The sequence below is a fragment of the Dermacentor andersoni genome, chromosome 1, assembly GCF_023375885.2.
Source record: "Dermacentor andersoni chromosome 1, qqDerAnde1_hic_scaffold, whole genome shotgun sequence".
Classification (NCBI taxonomy): domain Eukaryota; kingdom Metazoa; phylum Arthropoda; class Arachnida; order Ixodida; family Ixodidae; genus Dermacentor; species Dermacentor andersoni.
The window spans coordinates 323760842-323785693 of NC_092814.1; the positions used below are offsets into that span (position 1 = coordinate 323760842).

At 47.2% G+C, this 24852-nt stretch overlaps 1 protein-coding gene across 1 annotated transcript; it reads right to left on the minus strand.

Annotated features, from left to right (window-relative positions):
- Window positions 1-1193: 1193 nt before the first annotated feature.
- LOC126516906 (uncharacterized) lies at window positions 1194-19745 on the minus strand. The gene is made up of 5 exons (XM_072285948.1): window positions 19415-19745; window positions 17096-17229; window positions 8376-8486; window positions 3363-3470; window positions 1194-1583 (listed from the first exon to the last, which is right to left on the minus strand). Exons 1-5 carry the CDS (start codon window positions 19558-19560, stop codon window positions 1438-1440), a joined length of 645 nt encoding a protein of 214 aa, XP_072142049.1. The 5' UTR covers window positions 19561-19745; the 3' UTR covers window positions 1194-1437.
- Between the last annotated feature and the right edge of the window lie 5107 nt (window positions 19746-24852).

Genomic DNA, 24852 nt, shown 5'->3' on the forward strand with positions numbered 1-24852 from the left:
ATCAGCTACAATTCACAGAATTGCGATATCATTTTTTCTTGCTGGGTTACGGAGTTGTAAACTTGATAGTTTCGTTTTCTGAAAATTTGAGATTTTTGCAAATTTTTTATCAAAATATGACAACCTAAATCGAAAATTCGAAACCAACAGTCACTAGATTTTAAGTTTTTCTTTTAAATGCAGCAAACCCTGTCAAATTTGGTGCAGTGGTTGCCGAGAAAAACGAATTTTCCTTTTACATGTATTTAGATAGGAGCACCCGAGCTAAAGCTTCCTCTTAAGATAAAAAGCCAAACACAAACGCCAACCACAAAAGTTCGAGTGTTGCGTCAGGTCATAATATCGAATGGTAAGAGGTGCGTGGGATTTCGAAAGACAGGAATCTAACCACGCGTCTTTATTCAGTCTCTACACATGTAAACTCTCTACGGCGCGCAGTCTCAAAAGACAATATTGTACTTAATTGCCCTTAGTATACGCTATATAGGTGTCTCGGTGGCATCATACGATGTACTCAAATGGTTGTTTCGTCGCCCGTTTATTTTATTGTGAACGAGGCTCCCGCGAGGGAATCGGAACGCCAGCATGACTAAATCTTTTATGGTCGGTGCTTGCCTTCATCTTTCACCGTGTTCCCTCCCGTCTCGATAGGATTCCGTCATACTCTCAATTTAGGGAAATGCCTAACTGCGGACCCTATGAAGGACCTTGCAAGACCTCACATTAAAGCCAAAATAAAGAGCGGCATTTCCTGCTATCTATAAACCGCACGAAATGCTGTCGCACACACACACAGCATTGGATGCCTTCCTGAAGAAGACTGATATGTTTCATCTTAAATATGGCGTTGTCTGTGGTAAAACCCTTGACTTTTCTGATGCGATTGTATCGTTGGTCTGATGCATTTCATGGCCTTGAGTATCAGGCTAGTGTAGCGCTTTAGCACAGCAAGTCGTTGAGAAGCGTGGAGCAAACAAGAAGTCACACACAATACGAGCTAGACCAGTGAATGGTTCAGTAAATTAGAGCGACGAGCAGTCTTTATTGAAACACAGTGAAAAAGGCCCGCAGGGCCTGAATCCTCGTTGAAGTTTTCTGAATGTTGTTCTATTACGTTATATGTTTTTTTTTTTGTCTTATTCATACTGTATTGAGGCGAAATCCATATGAAATACCCGCCATCTCTTGGATAGTCATATGGAAATCGTACGAAATTATGGTGGAGCCAAGTAAAACGTCTCCACGAGGACGTCGACTGTTTCGCGCTGAAGCGCGGTTCTAGTGTGAAGGTACGCGTGATGCGGTTTAGAGTGCAGTGTCTGCGGCACCTGGTGGCTACAATTGGCCCATCGCCGCAAGCTCAGCCGGAGCTGGCGCGTCGCCAGGCCTTCGGTGGCATCTCAAGCGCTCGTGACCTTCACCACCTCATTCTTCAAACTAAGGCACTGCAGAAGTTGAAGGGCGTTCAGCCGCGTTACCAGCGCCTGAATGTTCATCGGTGCCGTTCTGTGCACCGTGAATCGTATCTGGTCCTGGAACAGTTTCGTTCACACTACCTCCGACACCTGAATTTGATGCGGAATCTGCAAAGAACAGAGCTGCAATGTACTCCCTTCCCCAATTTGAAGTATAGATTACACAAAGAAAAATAAAAGTGGAACGAGTTACATGAAAAACTCTGAAAACGTATAGTACGTTTATTTTTCGTTTTTTATATACGTTAACGCAATGTTTTAAAAATCTACTGTGAAGTTATTCGGCTGAACTATAGAAAAGGTGGCCATATTACTCATTCCTTGTACAAGAAATCCAATTGCACAAGCGTATTAAAATATTTCCTAAATACCTTTTTAGATAATTACTTTCTGGCACATATTGCAATATACGAATAGGATCCAGTGCCTGGAACAAATTTTGAAATTAGCAGCAGTTTCGAGATAAGCGCCGTGAAACTTGCGGTGCAAATTTGCGCACTATAGTTCTTCTGACACTTTCAACAAGACGCCTTTTTTTTAAGCACTTAAGCTAAAAAATAACTGGAATGCCTATTGTATTTCGTCAGACACTTTGGTGACGCATACATCAAAACTGGTATTATCTTCAGAATTCGTTCCAAGTGGGTAAGTGCCTGTGAATTCACCGCCTACAACTCGTATATTGTAACACATGCCTAGAAGTAATTAGCTTAAAAGTTATCTGCGCTTATTTTGGTAGGTAATCGATGATGCATGTAGATTTCTGTAGTAGTCCACCTCAAAGAGTATATGTATTCCACATGACTCACGTGACTTTTAAAAATTCTGTTAACTCCGTGATGGCGCTTATTCTACAATTTAGAGAATAATTTACATCTACTTCTTCTAACATTGTGCACTCATCAAATGAAGCAGTCAAGCCAGAACTAGGCCTGAATATATACAGTCGCAGTTTCGTCTTTCAATATTAGTTGTTAACTGCAAGAGAGGTCTGTACTTGAGGACAACTTGGCACACGAAGTAATCACTAAGCTACAGAATTCCACTCGGAATTTTTTGTAGCCTTAAGTTGCTATCAACCGTTCGGAATGTGTTTCGAGGTTGTCGTCCCAGCGTGCAAATTTTGCTCTTTCGTAGCGAAAACAAAACACGAATTTGTTTTTTTTAACGAATAATTACATGTTTCTAAATTTGCACATAAACCTGCGCAAAATGTCAGCGTCAGGTAAACATGTGTGGCATCAAACGTGCGTACGAACACTGTTAAACTTTCTGTATAATATAATGCGAAGGAGCATGGCAACGTTTGCAAGCTATCTTTTCTGTTTTGTTTTCTGTTAGCCTGTTTTTCTCTTCATTCGCCGAAATACCGTACATATTGTTTTTCCATAATTTTACACAAAAAGAATTTAAGACAGCTTATTCGATGAAGGAAGGAACTTTTACTTCCATCGCGACTGCAGCTTTCCTGTCGTTTGCAAAAGTCAAATGCAGGGATGCGGTTGAAACCGATGACTCGTGTACAGGTAAGCACCCTGTGCTTAGAACACACGACGAAAAAAAATCGCCAGTGTGCGTAGGGTGGCTGCAAACAAAACACTGCGGGTCCATCGTCTCGTCTCGGTCGCAGCCCTTAATTTATAGACAGCTTGGCCCGCGTTATTTGGGACACGCGGTACAAAAATACTGCAAATGTGTACACATAGTAACTGAATAAAAAACTATAAATTGCATTCTGTCCTCGGATAAATACCTTAAAAGGGTGCGTGCAGTATAAAAACAAACAAAACACGGAGCTTTACAAACAATGTTAATTACGAGGCAGTCTTCAGTGCTTCGCATCGAAAAGAACGCCACAGCACGGAGCGAACATGCCGCTCAACTTGCCTGCTTGCCAGCGACACATACACTTGTACCCTTCGCACGTCGAGTGCAGATGCTGCTTCCCCGCGTGCTTTCGTCGGCACTCGGCATCGCACCAAGCCTCCTCACATTCTGGAAGCAGGCAGAGAGACGTGATAAGAGAATCGCACCTCCATCAACAACCTTCTACGGTTACTTACAGCACATGTTTCCGCTAGACCACTAGACAACCGACTGCCACTGGACTTTATACTCTGCGCTAACCCTGGCATCATAGAAGATGTGGACGTGCTCGGCAAGGTGCGCTGCAGTGACCATAGGAAGGTAAGAACTCGAATTAGCCTAGACTTATAGAAGGGAACGGAAGAAACTGGTACATAAGAATCCGATCAATGAGTTAGCGGTAAGAGGGAAAATAGAGGAATTCCGGATCAAGCTACAGAACAGGTATTCGGCTTTAACTCAGGAAGAGGACCTTAGTGTTGAAGATATGCACGACAATCCTATGGGGCATCATTAAGGGATGTGCAATAGAAGTCGGTGGTAACTCCGTTAGACAGGATACCAGTAAGCTATCGCAGGAGACGAAAGATCTGATCAAGAAACGCCGATGTATGAAAGCCTCTAACCCTACAGCTAGAATAGAACTGGCAGAACTTTCGAAGTTAATCAACAAGCGTAAGACAGCTGACATAAGGAGGTATAATATAGCTATGTACTATGTACTATGTACTATGTACTATATAGCTATGTATAGCTAGATAGAATTAAACATGCTCTCAGCAACGGAGGAAGCCTAAAAGCAGTGAAGAAGAAATTGGGAATAGGTAAGAATCAGATGTATGCGTTAAGAGACAAAGCCGGCAATATCATTACTAATATCGATGAGAAAGTTCAAGTGGCTGAGGAGTTCTATATAGAATTACACAGTACCAGTGGCACCCACGACCATAATAGAAGAGAGAATAGTCTAGAGGAATTTGAAATCCCACAAGTAACGCAGGAAGAAGTAAAGAAAGCCTTGGGCGCTATGCAAAGGGGGAAGGCAGCTGGGGAGGATCAGATAACAGCAGATTTGTTGAAGGATGGTGGGCGGATTGTTCTAGAAGAACTGGCCACCCTGTATACGCAATGCCTCATGACTTCGAGCGTACCGGAATCTTGGAAGAACGCTAACATAATCCTAATTCATAAGAAAGGGGACGCCAAAGACTTGAACAATAACAGACCGATCAGCTTACTGTCCGTTGCCGACAAAGTATTTACTAAGGTAATCACAAATAGAATCAGGAACACCTTAGACTTCTGTCAACCAAAGCACCAGGCAGGATTCTGTAAAGGCTACTCAACAATAGACCATATTCACACTATCAATCAGGTGATAGAGAAATGTGCGGAATATAACCAACCCTTATATATAGCTTTCATTTATTACGAGAAAGCGTTTGATTCCGTCGAAACCTCAGCAGCCATGGAGACATTACGGAATCAGGGTGTAGACGAACCGTATGTAAAAATACTGAAAGATATCTATAGCGGCTCCACCGCCACCTTAGTCCTCCATAAAAAAAGCAACAAAATCCCAATAAAGAAAGGCGTCAGGCAGAGAGATACGAACTCTCCAATGCTATTCACAGAGTGTTTACAGGAGGTATTCAGACCTGGGTTGGGAAGAATTTGGGATAAGAGTTAATGGAGAATAGCTTAGTAACTTGCGATTTGCTGATGATATTGCCTTGCTTAGTAACTTAGGGGACCAATTGCAATGCATGCTCACTGACCTGGAGAAGCAAAGCAGAAGGGTGGGTCTAAATATTAATCCGCAGAAAACTAAAGTAATGTTTAACAGTCTCGGAAGAGAACAGCAGTTTACGATAGGTAGCTAGGCACTGGAAGTGGCAAGGGAATACATCTACTGAGGACAGGTAGTGACCGCGGATCCGGATCATAAGACTGAAATAATCAGAAGAATAAGAATGGGCTGGGGTGCGTTTGGCGGGCATCGTGAGATTATTAACAGCAGATTGTCATTATCCCTCAAGAGAAAGTATATAACAGCTCTGTCTTACCAGTACTTACGTACGGGGCAGAAACCTGGAGGCTTACGAAAAGGGTTCTACTTAAATTGAGGACGACGCAACGAGCTATGGAAAGAAGAATGATGGGTGTAACGTTAAGGGATAAGAAAAGAGCAAGTTGGGTGAAGGAACAAACGCGAGTTATGACATGTTATTTGAAATCAAGAAAAAGAAATGGGCATGGGAGGACATGTAATGAGGAGGGAAGATAACCGATGGTCATTAAGGGTTACGGACTGGATTCCAAGGGAAGGGAAGCGTAGCAAGGGGCGGCAGAAAGTTAGCTGGGCGGATGAGATAAAGAAGTTTGCAGGGACAACATGGCCACAATTAGTACATGACCGGCGTAGTTGGAGAAGTATGGGAGAGGCATTTGCCCTGCAGTGGGCGTAACCAGGCTGATGATGATGATGATGATGATGATGATGATGATGATGATGATGATAGTGTGCTCTCGGTTGGCACGCAGCGAACCCAGTGTCGAAACCTGAAGAACTGTGGGTCTGTTCGAGTTAACATGCGGCTGACATATGTACTACGACCACCGTCGTACATCATTCCAAGCAGCTAAAGCAGAGCTTGTAAAATCATTTTTATCCGTCATATCACGAAAACACATTTGCCCAGGGGTAAATGCGAGCCAGCGCCTGCCTCGGTCCAAGTAGCACACGCCAGCGAATTTTCTTCGTCACGCCGCCGCGTCTTCTGCAGTGGCGAGTTTCACCGTGAAAGGCCGGCTCCGTGCAGCCCCGAACAGCAGCATGTCTGCATCAGTATATTTATGTCTCACGCTTTCCACCAACGTGCACACTTCTATCCAAAAACAGTGTTTTTGCCGGTCTGCTCATGTGAACTTTTTTCTCCTATACATGGAGAAAAATCAGACGCGACGATATCAAACTATGTGCTTTAAGTGCTCGACTTCGGGATATGTGGGGATGAAGTCACCCTTAAATATAACCTTGACGCAGGGCGCATTCTCGAGTCGGCCAATGTGCACGATGTCAACATTTTCGGCAGCAGGCTTTATAAGTAGTTCACCCGCTTATTCGAAAACCACTTCAGTGCCAGAAGTGCCTGAAGCTTGGACACGCGACCGCCGTGTGTACAGCTCAGTCGTGCGCGCCCAGTGTGTGGAGAACCACATTAAAGACACTAGCTGTGCAACCATCTTCAAGTGCTCGAACTGCTAGAGCTCACACGACACCACTTCCAAAGAATACACTCAAGTCAAGAACGAGATCGTTATCCTCAAGGAAATGATCAGGAAAGATTTTGAGCCACAGAGAAGCCACTGAAATCGTCCGGAGTCGTCGACAGTCGACACCGACGGACTTCCAGGCAGACTGCGGCTTCTATGAAGGAGACATCTACACCCTCAGTGTACTTACTACCCCTCCAGTGCCGCATGTACCCGAAGGTTTTGGTTTCATGCATGTGTTGTGTACCCCCTGACGGTGTTGTACTCTTTCCCTTCCCCCCTCTTTCACTTCGCCCAGCGCAGGGTGGGAAACCTAATATTGCAATCTGGTTAACATTGCTGAATTTCCTTTTATTCTTACCCCCCTCTCTCTCTCTCGCTCTCACTCAGACGAGACCATATAGTAGCGCGACCTAAGAAAAACTGAAATGTAAGCAGACAATTACGCACACCTGAAAAAAAAAGCTCGGTGCCCTTCTACTCTGTGAAGAAGGATAACCAGCGAAGCTGTGTATATGGGCCCCTAAAGGGTCCCTCACCAGGCCCCATAGCAAATTTTAGTTATGCGCTGGACTTTGTTATGTGTCCTCCATGAAGCGTTCTGCCACAAATTTTTTTCAAATCGATTCATTAATAGCCAAGATAGAAATGTTTCAGTGCCGCGAACTTATGATTTCAGGAGGCAAGCTCCACTGCTAAGCGGGACACTCTCTCCGCTTTTCCTGTCTAGCCTCCACAAGCGAAATTTCTTCTCTGTGTGCTCCCAGACTGGACCTCAAGGATCGTTTGACGCATTCGTCACGGGCCTAACCTTAATTTTTTTTTCTCCTCGCTTTTCTTTTTTTTTCGGCGCGGCGCACTTCCGCTGACGGCAGCGCGCGTGAGCTGTTGTGATTGTCTCGTCTCGTGCAGCGCGCAATTTTGCGCGCTGTCCTCGAGGTCACCTGATTAGCGGTATAAGTCAGTGCTACACGAATAACGAGGCTGGCACAGCGTATCACAGAGCCTGATCTTGCGCTGCAACACGGTAGAAAATGACTTAGTTTCGGTGCCTGCGCGCGCGACTGCACGACGTGGGGACAAGCAGACGAAACGGAAGTACATCTCTCTTGCTGCGGTGCGAAGTAAAACAAAAGCATGCAGACATTCGGTTTGTGTGTTTTATTATTTCTCTAAACTTTAATTCGTCTATTCAAGCAACACATTACACAAATAACAGATGTTGCCTAGAATAATTCTCGAAGTCACGTGTCACCGCGAGCGACGTCACAGCCAACACGTGTACGTAGGCGCACTAGCACATCAACGTCATCCTCCGACTTGGAGCGCGGCGGCCACAAGAAGGGAAAACGGCGTTCGGTTTCAAATTTCATATCTTTCCGCGGCGCGTAGCGATTTAATACTTTGCAGACACGATCGTTATCGTGCATTGTATGCTCTGCACTTGTCAGCTCAATATGGCTAGACCTGGCGAGGGGCCCTTTAATGGCGAACTGCACCGCCGCCATGGGTCGGCCCGGCATTGCACTATCTTCGGGATTGGCGCACGTATGGGGAGTGCGTAAAGCCTGCTTCACCTCCGCCGCAGGTCGGCCCCTCATTGCACTATCTTCGGGATTTTGTGTCTACACACGGACACGATCCTGGGGGAACTAGCCCTTAACAGCTTCACTGTAAAAACAAAAGGAGCAGGATGGAGGCGGGGGGGGGGGGGGGGGGCAGTATATATAACGCGCATATAAAGACGCGATGGCTTACTGGAATTCCATGTGCATTGACAGGTGCCTTTATCTTTGCACTCCGCCTTCAAGTGTAACTTGTCCGGGTGTTTTTTCTTGCAGTCTTCCACGCACCGTTTGGGTTCACAGGCTGCACAGAGAAAGAGATTAGGGGGGCGGGGGGGGCGATCAGATCCGGTAAGTTCAAAGCAAGAAAATATCTGTCGTAAAAAGTGTTACATGTAACGTGCCGGAGTATGTCGAATGAAGAAGGTGATTTAATTTTCGCGAAGTTAGTGGTAGGAATCCTAGTTATTGCTAACTATTAAACTATGGCGACACTAGCGGGTGCACGATGACACTTCGAGGAGATTCAGGTAATGTACAGATTAGAATCCTGATAACGCCATCGTACCATATATCAGCCCTTTCACTTTTTCCCAAATTTCTCATATGGCCCATTGCGGCAATATTGGAATGTTCAACATTGCGGCAAGCGTGCTGGCAAGCCATAAGTATGCCCCATCGGTCTTCATGGGCGGCCGCGACGACGAAGCTACTGGCATTTTGCGTGCCAATTATGCGTGGAACGTTCCAGTTAAGTCTAATTCTTATTTTTCGAGGATGGTAGAACGCGGCCACTGGCCGTTTGTATTCAGTCACTCGATCAGGCTCACTGGCTTGTAAGGTCAGATAGCAAAACCACATGGCTTATAGAATTAAGTCAGGTAACCTCAGTACGAAACTCTGCTCCTGAGCCTGTCTCGCGACAGAAGAGTTTCCAATGGGACTGGCAGTGCCTTCGCTCCATGAACAACGCCGTTTCAAGACAACTGCCTTACAAAAGAAGTTCAGCATAGCTTAAGCGTCTTAAACGTTACCAACATCGGCTCTAGTATCTGCGCACGCGCACATAGTCTACCGGTCGGTTCCCATCGGTCACCGGGACGGCGTATAGCAACGTGGCAGTCCCCGGGCTGCCTGCTTCAATCCTAATGAGCACATGTTATGCGCACTTGCTCTTCGTCGCGAAAGCAAGATATCAATGATAAAATCAGTCATCACTTAGTCTCATCTCACTGTGAACGCGAACTATAAGTGTTGTTTTATTGTTAGTACTGAAATCAGTTATTTGTTTCGACCAAGTCTAGAGCGAGACCATCGAGGCGGGAAATAAGTGTCTGCGCACCATTGACTATTAGACCGTCAGAAACACGATTAAATTTTGGTACGGCGTTATATATCTCATTTTATAGAACAGGCAATTCTACTAAACTTTCGTTGATAGGTAGATCGTATAGCCACCTCCCTGCTCACAGGTAGTGTAAATTTTCGTAATCTTGGCCAATTATGGCGCTGATTTTAGGGCACCGCAAGTAAGGTGATTGAACGGAGAAATTTCGAAGCTGACGTATAATTAATAAGTTCGGAAGCCCATGCGCCTTGCTGCAAACTTCTATTTTCTTTTATCGCCTCCTGTTGTTTCTGCCTCCATATTCTTAGGTATAGGTGAATTTTAACATTGCACACCCGTGACCCCTCAAACTTAACGTCCTCATGAGTTATAACACCGTTTTCAAATTCGTGGCAGACCAGGTGTCGAAGCGAACCCGAATCCGAGCTGAAAACCGTGCCCAAACCGGAATTTCGGCACGAACTGAACTCGAATCCGAACTGATATTTTTGGAGCGTACTACTTGCTTGAGCCCCAACCATACACATCAACATATATATATATATATATATATATTGTAGCGTTTTCCTTCCGTGCTCTTGGGACAAAGGAACAACAACACAGTAGTGCAAACAATCACAAGGGCATTTATTGCACCTTTCATAGATCAATGCCTGCTAGCGGAGTTGCTATCCACAAAACATGCCGATGGGCGCGCGACAAATCGCGGAAGTCCGATTCACCGCTACCGGATAGCGAGCGAATATGTTCGCCCCAAGCTGGACACCAACGCCTGGTCGCTCGCGCGCATGGTCACGCGAACGCTGGCGCGTTCGGACGAGGCCTCGTGAGACGGTCTCACAGAAGCATGCATCGGCGCACGCGCGGAACGTCCGCGCCGCTTGCCGACTAGAGCCGAAGAGGAAGAGCCTTCTCCTTTTCGCGCCCAAGTAAGCCCGCCGCTATTCTGCATGCGCATCGCCCACGTGGTACGATGTTAAACTCGGCTAGCATAAGATCGCGCGGCTACTCAGATGTCAAGTTCACGTGAACGAAGCTCGCTTCCTTGAGTCGAACGAGTAATTTCAATTCGTGCGAGGCTAACTAGAATGAGGGGAGCAAAGTGCAACACCTCAACGCCATGCTCCATCAGGTTGTGTCCCTCCACGTGCGACAGGTACCTTCGTAAAGCCTTAGGCCTAAAGCGTCGCGACCCTGACAACAACCGGCATCCAAAAAACAAGTAACACCAAAATGGGCACAAGACAGGCAGCCGCGAGGAGACGTCAGCTCTGTTAGGTGGTCCTACCCCGCTCGGTGCACACAGCATCCGAGTTGACGGCGCCCAGCGTCCCAGACGGTGTCGGAGCGCCCGGTGCCAGGCCGCAATACCAGTCAGCCCGTAGCGGCACCCGTGGCCCGCGGCCACCCGGCTCCCAGAGCCGCGACTTCATCAGAGTCAAAAAGATAGAAGAAGCTATTTACATAAGAAATTCGGACCACCCACGCGGCTTCCGTACTCACTCGCTTCAAGCTTGCTGATGCTCCGCGGGCGCTAAGCCTCGCTCTCCCTGGATGCAGACAACGTGGTTCTCGTACCGACGAATGTCATTAAAAACCACTTGCGAAAAGGCTTAGCATGTTAAAAAGTTCAAACACACTACATTTGCCACCGCGTCGCTCAAGAAAGCATGCCGCCGAAGCTAGCTTTCAAAATCCACGCTAGCCCTAAGCTTCGGTTCAAACAAAGGTCTCGAAAGAAGTAAAACTGCTAAAACTATCGTCCGATGCCCCAAGAGGCCCGACGTTGGGTGCCAGATGTGGGGTTCTCCTCCCGTGCTCTTGGAACAAAGAAACAACACAGTAGTGCAAACAATCACAAGGGCATTTATTGCACCTTTCATAGATCAATGCCTGCTAGCCGAGTTGCTATCTACAAAACATGCCGATGGGCGCGCGACAAATCGCGGAAGTCCGACTCACCGCGACCGGATAGCGAGCGAATATGTTCGCCACCTGCTGGACACCAACGCCTGGTCGTTCGCGCGCATGGTCACGCGAACGCTGGCGCGTTCGGACGAGGCCTCGTGAGACGGTTTCACAGAAGCATGGGTCGGCGCACGCGCGGTACATCCGCGCCGCTTGCCCACTAGAGCCGAAGAGGAAGAGCCTTCTCCTTTTCGCGCCCAAGTAACGCAGCCGTTATGTGGCATTAGCTCAGCCACACTCGCGCCATCTGTCGCAATGCGCTTCAACCACACCGACTGCCGCGGACACCAGGCCCCGCGGTGAAGCCGGATTACAGGAGACGGGAGCTATGCTCAGGAACTTGATGCGCGGTGTCAAGCAAGAGTTATTCGGTGGCCTAATACGCAACCCACCAAAGACCGTCGCAGAGTTTCTCGCAGAAGCCATATCAATGGAAAAGGCACTGCAGTAACGAACAAGGCAGTACAACCGCGACGTGTCGACCCTATCGCGTGAGCCTCTCGCTATACCCTTGGACAATACCGATGCCTTGCGGGAGCTCATTGGGCTTGTCCGAGAGGAGCTCCAAAGGCTTCAGGTGGCTCCGGTATCGGTACCGCGACGCGCTCTGGGTGAGGTTGTCCGTGAAGAAATCAGGCGGGCAGTACAAGTACTGGAGCGAAGCGAGGCACCACAGCACGAGGTACGGCAGCCACGCCCTCGCATGTCTTATGCGGAAGCTGCGCGAAGTTCGTTGTCTCCGACTTTTCACGATGCGCGCGATGTCCCGGATTTTCATGGTGTACGCGCCGTTGAACAAGCAACTGCCGACTTCAGGACTCGCCGCACGCCATTCATGACTCAAACACGACCACCCCGCAAGAGCGACGTATGGGCACTGCAGACCGGAGACCCTTGTGTTTTCATTGCGGTGAAGCCGATCACCTCTACAGGGCCTCTCCTTACCCCCGAGCTGGGCTGCGTGGATTTTCACTGAATGCACCTTGCCCACGCAATGCTGAACGCCCCCTCGAGATTGAAGCCTACTTCGCGGACGCCAGGAGCTCATTTGGCCCACGATTCCGTGACCCCCGGTCACCGTCACCTGCCCAATACAGGTCTTCCAGCCCCGTCTTCACGCCGAGCGCAACAAGGCGTCGCTCACCCAGCCCTGCCTCCTGGGAAAACTGAGTCCAGCGACTTGCGGAGGTGACGTCGCTGGTGTTGCGAACGCTGAAGATCCTGCATTAGGACGACCGCGAAATGACGTAATTTAGACGCAGACAAAGCAGTGTAGTTCGGTGTCAGTATCTTGCGACGTACCAGATACCATAGATGACCACGAAGTCACGGTGCTAATCGGCACGGGTGCGGACACGTCTGTTATGAGCCAGAATCTCGCGCGCACACTGAAAAAAGTTTCGACGTAATGGACCGGACGCAAATTCGTACTGCAGGAGGGCACTTCATAACTCCAATGGGTCGGTGCACGGCACGAGTCAACATTCGGGGCTTTTCGTACATCGGCGACTTCGTCATTCTTCCTGAATGTTCACAGGACCTTATACTCGGCATAGATTTCCTTCAGGCGAACGGTGCCATCGTCGACCTGCAAGAGTCCAGAGTTAGCTTCGCTAATACGCAAGCCATAGCGAACAGTAATGACAACGACAGTGACATCGCGCTTCGCGTTGCTGACGATCACGTCGCGTTGCCACCCAAGAGCAGCGTGCTTACCCTTGTCCGATGCGACATGGAAGGCGACGCCGAAGGAATCGCTGAGGCCAACATACCCCTGCTTCTTGAGCGCCACATTTTCATAGCCAGAGGGCTTCTTCAGGTGCGAAACAAATGTTCAGTCGTTTTGCTAACAAACTTTAGCAACGAGTATCGGCATGTACCGCGAGGAACGACAATCGTATTTCTTCGCGAAATCATTGATGTCACTGACATTGCCACATTGAAAACCGCATCGTCTCAGCAATATAGGTTACCCAGCCTAAAAGAACGGATTTATGTTAGCGCTGCTCTGCCAGACTTTCAGAAAGACCATCTACTGAGTCTCGTGAACGAATTTGCGGACTGTTTTTCAATGTCGTCCAAAGTACGGCGCACGTCCATCACAAAGCACCGCATTATTACGGACGAGCCTGCACGTCCTGTTCGTCAGCATCCTTACAGGGGGTCTCCAGTGGAAAGGGAAGCGATCAAGCATCAGGTGAAAGAGATGCTCCAAGACGACGTGATCCAGCCGTCCACAAGCCCGTGGGCCTCCCCTGTAGTGTTAGTCAGAAAGAAAGATAACACACTACGCCTCTGTGTAGATTACAGAAAGTTGAACCGTGTCACCAAGCGCGATGTTTATTCATTACAACGCTTCGACGACGCATTGGGTCGTCTACAACATGCCAAGTTTTTTTCTTCTTTGGATCTGAAATCAAAGTTTTTGGCAAATTGAAGTTGATGAACAGAATCGTGAAAAAACAGCGTTTGTGACACCTGACGGGCTTTATGAGTTCAAAGTTGTCCCCTTCGATCTCTGTTCCGCACCTGCCACCTTTCAGCCCATGATGTATACCATGCTTGCTGAACTCAAACGGCAAACCTGCCTCGTATACTTGGACGACGTCGTCGTGTTCTCAAGCACGTTTGACGAACATCTCGCACGACTCGAGAGTGTCCTCGCTGCAATCCATACTGCCGGCCTCACCATCAAGCCTGAAAAATGCTACTTCGGCTTCCAAGAGCTCAAATTTCCTGGCCATATTGTTGATCCTCAAGGCGTCCGACCAAACCCCGACAAGTTAGCTGTCGTCACCGAGTTTTCACCATCCACAGACAAGAAGGCTGCCCAACGCTTTCTTGGTTTGTGCGCATATTATAGGCGCTTCGTCGAGGGATTCTCGAGAATTGCTGAGCCTCAGCTGGCACGGCTTACACGCAACGATGCGCTTTTCATTTGGGCGCACGAGCAGCAGCAGTCGCTCAATGAATTGTGCAAGCGTTTGCAAGAGGCCCCAATACTTGCTCATTTCGACGAAGACGCTGACACTGCAATTCATACTGACACCAGCAATGCAGGTCTCGGCGCAGTTCTTGTGCAGTGGCAAGCTGGTGCGGAACGCAAGCCACAGTCTCACCAAGGCTGAGAAAAACTACTCAACCACTGAAAAAGAATGCTTAGCGGTTGTGTGGGAAATTGGCAAATTACGACCCTACTTGTACGGTAGACCCTTTAAGGCTGTCAGCGATCACCACGCCCTGTGCTGGCTTGCCAAACTCAAGGATCCTTCAGGCAGACTAGCTTGTTAGAGCCTGCGCTTACAAAAGTACAATATTACAGTTGTCTACCGATTTGGAAGGAAGCACATTGAGGCTGACTGTTTGTCACGCGCACCCCTCCCTACGACGTCATCAGACCCTGACTATGACTTGCCATTTGTCGGCGTTATCGCCACCACAAGGATGGCTGAGCACCAGCGCGCTGACGCTGAGCTGCTGCCGCTGATCAAGCACCTCCAAGGAGCTGAAGCCGTTTTGCCACGCTCGCTCGTGCGCGGCTTATCATCATACTACTTGCACTACAGCGTCCTTTACAGGAAAAACTGCGGAAGCGGTCCCAATACGTACCTCCTTGTCGTGCCGTCGGCGCTACGCCAAGACATTTTACAAGCCTGCCATGATGAGCCATGCGCGGGACACCTAGGACTTACTAAGACATTAGCAAAGATACGACAGAAGCATTACTGGCCCCGGCTTTATTCTCCTGTGCAACGGTACGTGAAGACCTGCCGCGATTGTCAGCGCCGCAAGCAACCATCAGTTAAACCGGCTGGCTTTCTCCACCCTGTGGACCCTCCTCAAGCACCATTCCAACAAATAGGAATGGATCTAGTTGGGCCATTCCCAGTGACCTCTTCGCGCAACAGATGGATAGTCGTCGCTACCGACTACTTAACCTGGTACGCCGGAACCGAGGCTATTCCGCAAGCAAATTCTTTGTACGTCACATCGTCCTACGACGTGGTGCACCGTCTGTTCTCATCACCGACCGCGGTACAGCATTTACAGCGGAACTTATGCATGGCGCTCTCCAGCTGAGGCATAGCTGTCACCGCAAGAGCACTGCGTATCACCCTCAAACCAATGGATTAACGGAACGTCTGACAGAACGCTGGCTGATATGCTCCCCATGTATGTCGACGTAGAGCTCAAGACGTGGGACGAGATTTTACCCTATGTGACTTTCGCGTATAACACTGTTGTACGGGAGACCACAGTTTACGCCGTTCGAACTTGTATACGGATGCCACGTCACGTCAACACTTGACGCCATGCTACCTCTGGCTGATAATAGCCCGACTAGCGAAGACGCGGCAGAGTTCGTACAAAGAGCCGAAGAGGCACGCCAGCTTGCTCGGCATCGTATCCGGAGCCAACAGCATACCGACACCCTTCGATAAAACCAGGGTCGACGCGACGACCATTACAATACCGTATAACACTGCTGTACGGGAGACCACAGTTTACGCCGTTCGAACTTGTATACGGATGCCACGTCACGTCAACACTTGACGCCTGCTACCTCTGGCTGATAATAGCCCGACCAGCGAAGACGCGGAAGAGTTCGTACAAAGAGCCGAAGAGGCACGCCAGCTTGCTCGGCATCGTATCCGGAGCCAACAGCATACCGACATCCTTCGATAAAACCAGGGTCGACGCGACGACCATTACAATACCGGCGCCTACGTATGGGTCTGGACGCCCGTCCGTCGCCGTGGACTCTAGGACAAGTTGATCCGCCGGTATTTTTGTCCCCACTAGGTTACACGGCGCCTCAGTGACGTGACCTACGAAGTCGTCCCCTGCAGTTCTGACCCCGGTTCACTCCGTCATCTTCCTCGCGCTGAAGTTGTTGATGTCGTGCGCATGAAACCGTACTATGCGCGTACGTGAACGCCGAGATGCACCTGAGGAGCTCCATTTCTTATGTCGCTGAAAGAACTTTCTGGCACGACCGAGACGGTCGCTTTTCGCAAGGGGGGGGGGGGGGGGGGGGCAATTGACACAAAGATGTGGGGCTCCTGCACGGCAGGACTGCGCGCGCAAAGGTCGGCGCCTCGAAAGACGATCAAGTGCGTAAGCTGCACGCTCTTGTTCTGGCCCGCCATTAAAGAGAAGCGGCTATTTTGCAAGACTCCGTCTCCCATCTACGTTATAATATTCATTCTACAAATATGGTTTTGGGTGAAAGCAGTCTTTGACTCATCAGATAGAATAGTGCTGCCGCAAATGTTATCGAAAGTTACGTTCTTCAGTGCAACTTGACATTGAGTCTTGAGTGGTAACGGTGGCACTTGACTGATATGAGTAAGCTGAGAAAACAAATTGTGCTGCGTGGTTTTGGAACAAATTCTAACGTTTCATTAAGGTTACATTTACCTGCCGCTGTGCTACCGCGTTGCGCTGCTGAGCACGAGGTCACGGGTTCGATCGCGGCGGCCGCACTTCAATGGGGGCGAAATGCCAGAACGCTCGTGTGGTTAATACGTTCTCTTTACGTGGTTCCTTGAAAAACGTTATAAAAAAGGTCAATTGTAATATCGGTGCATGCTTACGTTCCAGATAGGTGCAGACGCAGCTACCGTTCTTGCAGTGGCCAGCTACACCAATATAGCGCGCTTCGTGCATGTGCCGTTCGACGCAGGACAACGAGCAGAGCGAGTCATCCACGCAGTTGCCGGCTGTTTGGCTGAAAAGGAAAGACAAAGATGGACTTGGTTATGACGCCAGCGAAAGCACAATACCACGAACTCGCACGCGAAGCAGAGAGAAAGAATAGCGGCCGAGAGTGCACACCCGGGGCCGTGTGACGTAAAACTATTCCATTCTGACTATATTCCAATCTTACGACGTCACATTTACGTAACCGGCGACGCGAGGATCGGGTGGTATACCCCGCAGCATTGTTTGAACAGCCCAATGAAACGCTCTTCTCGTTTATGGGAGGTCACTTTTGCTTTTGCTTTAAAAGCGCAAAAGTATTGCCTACCTCTACAGCTTTTCTTATCTAATTGGCTGACAAGAGGCGAGGAGCAAGAAGTGGAGAGGGTTTCGATGGGGCTCAGATAGCGCAGTGAAGGTAGACAAGCGGCAGAAAATCGCGGTGGTGTGCAACGGAAAGTTAAGAACGCCGCTAAACGGATCCTCAGCAAAGAACAGTTGGCAGAACGATGTAGTATACGTGCCTAAGGGGCTCGACAACATTATACAATGCCACGCAAAAAAAAATATTAAACACAAATAAAACCATTCTGCCCGGTTACTCCTCCGGTTAGGTAGCCAGTGCCAGAGGGATCGGTGGGCAGCCATCTTTCCATGAAACGGGGCAGCCTCCCGCCATACCGAAAAAAATTTCTACTTTGTTCAGCATAATGATGCATCTTTAATACGTACTGCGAAAAGCGGCACATGTCGCACTCAGGTGCGCAAGTTTAGGTTTACACGGAGTCCGCACTTGACGTGGTGCGTTTTCGCGGTGTTGCGACGTCGTTTGACAGACAAGCGAAGTAGATCTTTTCACCAATGTCGGAGAGCTAATGACAAAAAAGGCGTAAATGGGAAATAATTCAGTTTCAGTTTCAGTTTCAGATTATTCGCCATTCCAAAAACAATAAGTAAGCAACTAATAGTATGCAAACGAGGGTCCCAAAGTCAATGACTGCAACGGGACCCTCGTCTGGGACAATTATTTTTCTTTTGTTCGGTCTAATCATGGATAAGCAGTGTATACACATTGTATCGCGGTTTCCGCGACGTCGCGTGACAGACAAGCGAATTGGGGGTGGACCGAAAAACGTATGACCAATCGTGGTGTGTTGACTGCAGAAATGCAATCGAAACCGTTTTGAATAGCTTTACGTCATAGCGCCCCAGAGGTAGTTATGGTTGGCTACCCTGTAGGTGATCGAGGAGGGGGATTGACGTCTTACAGTGCGTGCGTGCGTGTGTGTGTGTGTGTGTATGTATGTATGTATGTATGTATGTATGTATGTATGTATGTATGTATGTATGTATGTATGTATGTATGTATGTATGTATGTATGTATGTATGTGTGTGAGCGAGCGTGTGTGTGTGTGTGTGCACGCGCACGTGTGCGTGCGCGCGTCTTTCGTATACGTGCATAAGCGTGGCATTTGAATAACACAGTAAGTGCATTGCCTATAACTGCTGCAACAACGCTGTGTACGGGGTGATCATTCTGAAGCTTTATGGAATTTTTAACAATCGCATGTGGCAGTTAGCATGATTTTTGTCCTTGAGCTGGACTATTCGAAGAAGCGGACATTACTAGCACGATAAATCGAAACACATATTCAACTAATTAACTTCTTAATCTATTATTTACGGCCCATATTGCACTTTATAAATTGTAGCCGTTGAGCTTGCAGGCCATATCCACTTGACATGAATTTCCAGGATGACACAAGTTTCGAGACAATATTTCTCAAAGTGTTGGACGAAATACATGGGCGTTCCAGTTACTTTTGTGCTTGAATACATGAAGAAGCGTTTTGTTAAAAAATTAAGTGGAACAGTGCACTTCTACGGCGAGTTTAATGGAGCATATCTCAAAACTGGCGTCATTGTAGAAATTCATTCCAAAAGGATACGCCTTGGAAGCTCACCGGCTTAATTCGTAAATTGCAATGTGCCATAAAGTAATTAATTCAAATATAATTAGTGATGTTCTGGTTATTCTTTGAATAAGTGTTACGATTTCTTGTGCAACTAATGTCCGCCTCTCTCAATAATCCAGCTCAAGGACTAGCAATGATGTTATCTGTAACAGGCTATTTTTTTTCCGTAAAACTTAAATATTATCACCCTGTATATACTGGTAGCGTGTGCGTGGAAATAACTATGCCGTACTCACTCGTTGGCCCACACCACAGCCACGCATGTTAGCACCGCTCCCCACTCTGGTAAAAAGTATCCCGCTTTCATCATTGCTTGAAGTTCGCAGTTAGACGTACGCAACCCGACAACGTGCCTCGAACGCGCGCGGTTTAAGTCGCTCATTTGCTCCTCGGACAGATATATTACTCATTGCACTCATGTTTAAAAATCGTAGAGAAGAAACGGTGTTACGGTCGGATGGATTCAACAAAAACGAGACCGACGAAACGACTTTGAGGGCGAGGGGTGTCTCTTATTTATATAACAGCTGCGGCACCCTCACAATGCTGGCATTTTTTTTTTTTTCGAGATCGTTGTTATTCACGCGCAGAGCTCTAAAACCGCGCTCAAAAAAGGCACATTTAGGCCAATCATCCTCTTCAGTGCCTGTCAGAATTGCGCTCAAAAATATTTTCTTTAAAAAGACCCAGCATATTCATCGCACAATTATTCCCAAACCATGCATCACGTTTTACTAACAGCGATGCAACTAAGAAATATACGCGAGTGATACTCTTGATTTGGAAGGCAGTCGCATCGAATTGAGGTGTAAGCGCGTTGCTGTGAAAAGCGCGTTGCTGAAAAAGGTGACGTTACAGAACCCTTTTTCTTGTCTGTTGCCCGTCGGAACACTTACGTTGTTTCTAATATGCAGATGTTATGTTAATCACGTTGTTTCCTTGATTTGAGTTCGTTTCGATATATTTCTCTGCACTCTATCCCTGCCTAAGGCCTCAAGTTCTGGTTAACGGTAGAGTAGGCTTTCGTTAATTCGATTCCCATTTGCATTTGATCATGACCGTACGTTTCTATTGGTCCGAACTTTCGTCATTTCAATTCTGAGATAGGTCTTCACCGCATAATTCAAACTTCGCTGGCCAGCACGTACGCGTCTGACCCAAATGGTGAACATAGTTGTGACCCCAATAACGGCAGCGTTTGTCTTGAAGACTCTTATAGGAGAGTGAATGCGTATATTACCTACTCATCTCATACTGCATCTCATACGGGTGTATATGTGCTTGGAACTCTGCGTGCGTGTGTATGAAGGGACTCGGTGTCGCAAAACTTGTCCTCGCGTCTTATATCTGTATGTTCGTGTGTCTATAAGACTGTATGCTTTAGGCGTGTTCGACCCTATGACGTTGTTTCTTCTTATCCTATACAATGTATTTTTTTATTGTTGTTGTTACTATTATTCGAAAAGAATAGAGAGATATTTTATTAGCAGAAAAGCAAAGAAGGTCGTCCTCAGCTAGTACGCTCTGGCCTGCTACTCTGCACAGGAGAAGGAAAGGGGCAGACCAGAGAGTGATTAAATATTATGATGAGAGCAGGAGTTAGGGATGCGTATATACAATAACCACGTAACACAGCGGTTTCCTTAAAGACTCGAGTCTAGTCCGGTGCTCCTCAAACACTCCATGACGGCCCTTATGCAACTCTTGTTGCTACTGTGAATTTACACATACTGCGAACACCAAGCACTTGGGGCAAACGGTTGCCTTAGAGATCACGAACGCAGGTCGGTGCGCGCAGAAAATCGTGCTTGCCCAGTGCAGCAAGCAGAGGAACGCGCGATGTACCCCGTCGTTGTAAATTGTTTTTGCTGCAGGGGGCGTCAGTTGGATGGATGGATGTTATGAGCGTCCCCTTTGGAACGGCGCGGTGGATTGCCCCACCAAGCTCTTGCTATTATACTGCCTAACGTCCTACCTAGGTTAAACAATAAACAAATAAAAAAGAACACTATGGACTCCCACAGCCAAAATTTCTGATCCCCTATTGTGAACTGTGCTTTTGTACGTCTCCGTTTTTTGCCATTTCCCTACTTTTCTCCCGCCTATCCTCCAATCGCCTCTTACTAATCCCTATTGCGGACATCTTTACTTGCCCCCTGCTCTCGCTGAACCCAAGGACTTCAAGGAGGCCACTGGTGCCTCGACCGCTGGGTAGACGTCTTCACATTCTAATGAAACATGCTCCATAGTTTCCCTAGCTTTACTGCAGCAAGCACCATGTTTCTTCTTCCTTCATATATCTCGCTTTATAGGTACGTGTTCTAAGGCATCCCGATCTCGCTTCGAAAAGTAATGAGCTTCCCTTTGAGTTATAAATTGTTTCTTTCCTGATTTCGTTTTTTCTTCTTAAGAAGTTACTCATGGCAGGTTTCTTTTCCATTGCCGCCACCGTTGAGATTATTTCAGCCTCTCTGACTTTCCGCTTGACGTTCTTTGTTGCTGTGTTGCCTACCCTACAGGCCGCATACTTGCTGGTAAGCTTCCTAGTTCTTTTCCTCCACTGTGAATCAATGTTTTTCCTGTAAAGATACCTCAACACTCTCCCAGCCCATTCACTTTCTTCCATATTCCTCAGTCATTCTTCATACTCAATTTTACTGCGAGCTTCCCTCCCTTCAAAACTAGTCCAGCCCACATCACCCTGCACAGCTTCATTTGTAGTCTTCCCGTGAGCGCCCAATGCGAGGCGACCCACTGACCTTTAGTTCCCATCGAGTCCGGATTCTACCCCTCATTTAAAGCAAACAACCGCATTTCCAACAGTAAGTCCTGGAACCATTACACATTTCCACATACCTCGGAGCCCCTCGTACCTATTGTATCCCCATAGCGCTCTGTGCTTCATTATGGCTACATTTCTCTTCCCCTTCACTGTTATTGTCTTTTTTCCTGTGTTTCCATATCATCATCATCATGATGCTTTTTTATTTTCACCACTCGATACAAGATGAAAAAGGGAAAGCCGGAAAAAAAGCCGAGAATTCTTCGGCTTGACAAAGCTCCGGTCTCACAGACAGGCACGGTAGCGGCTGGTGTAGCAATACAATCACTCATAAAGTGTGGATATAAGAGTATTTTGAAACACAAATACATAGACATTTTCGTGTTATTACATAGAAACTAGTTATAATACACTTGTGTCAAATAACTCCCAGTATACAATTACAATCTGTTATCTTGCATTTTAGCATTTAACACAGACTCAGTCGCGTATATCATCAGAATGCAAAAGCAATGTATATATATATATATATATATATATATATATATATATATATATATATATATATATATATATATATATATATATATATATATGTATATATATATCTCAAGGAAAAGTTCTGTAGGTCCGGTGCATAGATAGTTGAACAAACGAAGGAGCACACTTACGAAAATTCCATTTTAATGTTGTAACGTTTCGGCCGTGGCACGGCCTTCGTCAGAATACACTGATTCTGACGTGTATTCTGACGAAGGCCGTGCCACGGCCGAAACGTTACAACATTAAAATGGAATTTTCGTAAGTGTGCTCCTTCGTTTGTTCAACTATATATATATATATATATATATATATATATATATATATATAAAATTGGAGGCTTATCAAGGTTAAGCCCAGTGGATGCGAAGCATGTTAAGCAGCTGCCTCAGTGTGGATGGGGCTAAGTAACGGAGACGTGGTTTTAGGTTAATCGTCGTACTTTATTCTTTGCAGCCGGACAAACACACTCTTATGGTCCGTAAATGCATGACTCTTGGTTTGCACGTCACTTATTCTGTATTGTCTTTGAGCATTTCTACACAACACCAAGTCTAAACTGTTTCCCCACTGAGTCGTGGACTTTGGCTGTAGTTGACACAAGCCGAGGGCATATCTTTCTTCGACGGCCTGCAGAAATGTCCTGTCTCTCACCGGGTCCTTATTGAAGTTTCCCGTGCAGACTAACATTCTTTTGTCGGTGCGCGGCGGCAGTCCGTCTGCCATGATGTTGATTGCATCTTGGTTGCTCGTTTGGGGCGCGACGACCAAGTCGAGAGCCGGGATCTCTACGCAGAGAGCTTCTCCTCGCTGCATCGGCATCGGCAACGCGCCGCCGCCGCGTCGCGCGCGACGGCGCGAACCGAAGCGTGGAGGCCTCCGCCGGGCGACGTCCGACGGCGCGATATGAGGCCCCATCTGCAGCCGGTGTGACGTCATCACGTGACGTCACATCATGTGATCTCACTTCAGGGTCAATGGTGGCCACCGCCGGGAGGCGACCGACGGCGCGATATGAGGCCCCATCTGCAGCCGGTGTGACGTCATCACGTGACGTCATGTCACGTGACCCCACTTCAGGGTCAATGGTGGCCACCGCCGGGCGTCGCGCGAAGGCCTGAAACCTACGTTAATATGCTTCGCATAATATATATAACCAATCTCACAGAAGTGTACAATAAACACAAGTTACCATCAGGAAACGTTCTTTTCTTTTTAGAAATTATTTTACATACTTGCAAATACATATGTGCATCCATGTCAAAAAACAAAAAAAAAGAATATCTGCATATAGACTAAATAAAGTTCGTTGTCTGTCTGTCTGTCTGTCTGTCTGTCTGTCTGTCTGTCTGTCTGTCTGTCTGTCTGTCTGTCTGTCTGTCTGTCTGCATATAGACTGCTGCTTTCGCGACAGACACCTCGGCCGTAGCCCAGGACGTCGTCACATCCTCGAATTTTCGCAAACGCGAAGACGCCCTTTGCAGCATCCAGTTTACAACCCAAACCCTGGCACGAGGTCCGGGCACAATCACTGCCGCGGAATCCTGGATTCTAGGAATAATAGTTACAAGTGTGAACGTATAAACACAACGAGAGTACATGATAAGTTCTGCGGAACTGTTAGAGCAGTTAACAATACACGTCTATAAGAAGAAATCCAATATTTTAGTTTTGTTTAGAGATAACACATCAATATTTAGTTGGTTGAAATAGTTAAGTAGGGAAGGTAGTGTATGTCTAAGGCGTTGGCAGCCATAATTAGTACGTGAGAAAGGGATCTGCCATGGTGCCTGGTGACGATATGAATATGCACTTCTATTTTGTTGTAGAGTTGCCAGCGTTAGGAATGAGTCGAGTTTTTCCAGCATAGCATTTCTATAGCTTAGTAACGTTTTGAATTTATATATGTCACGGGCTCTGATTATTCTGTTTTGTTAGAAAAGCTCTTGCGTATGCTCGAAAAAAGAAACGTTCGCTATCGCCCGAATTGCTTTCTTTTGAAGTATTTCCAGCATTTGAATATTTTGCGCTGTAGTGCTACCCCATATAAGTGAACAGTAACTGACGTGTGAATGGAAAAGAGCATGATAAATAAGACGCTTAAGTTTAAAAGGTAGTGCACTTTGATTCCGATTTAACACACCAACAACTTTTCGTACCTTTGATCAAACATGACTAACGTGTTCATTCCAGGACATATGCGCTGTGAATATTACGCCTAGGGTTTTTATGGATGGCGTAATGTTAATTTTATACGGACCCAACACAATATTATCTGGCAATGTAGTAGAACTTACCGGAGCATGAAAAATAACGCATTTTGTTTTGGTTTCATTGAGGATGAGGCCGTTT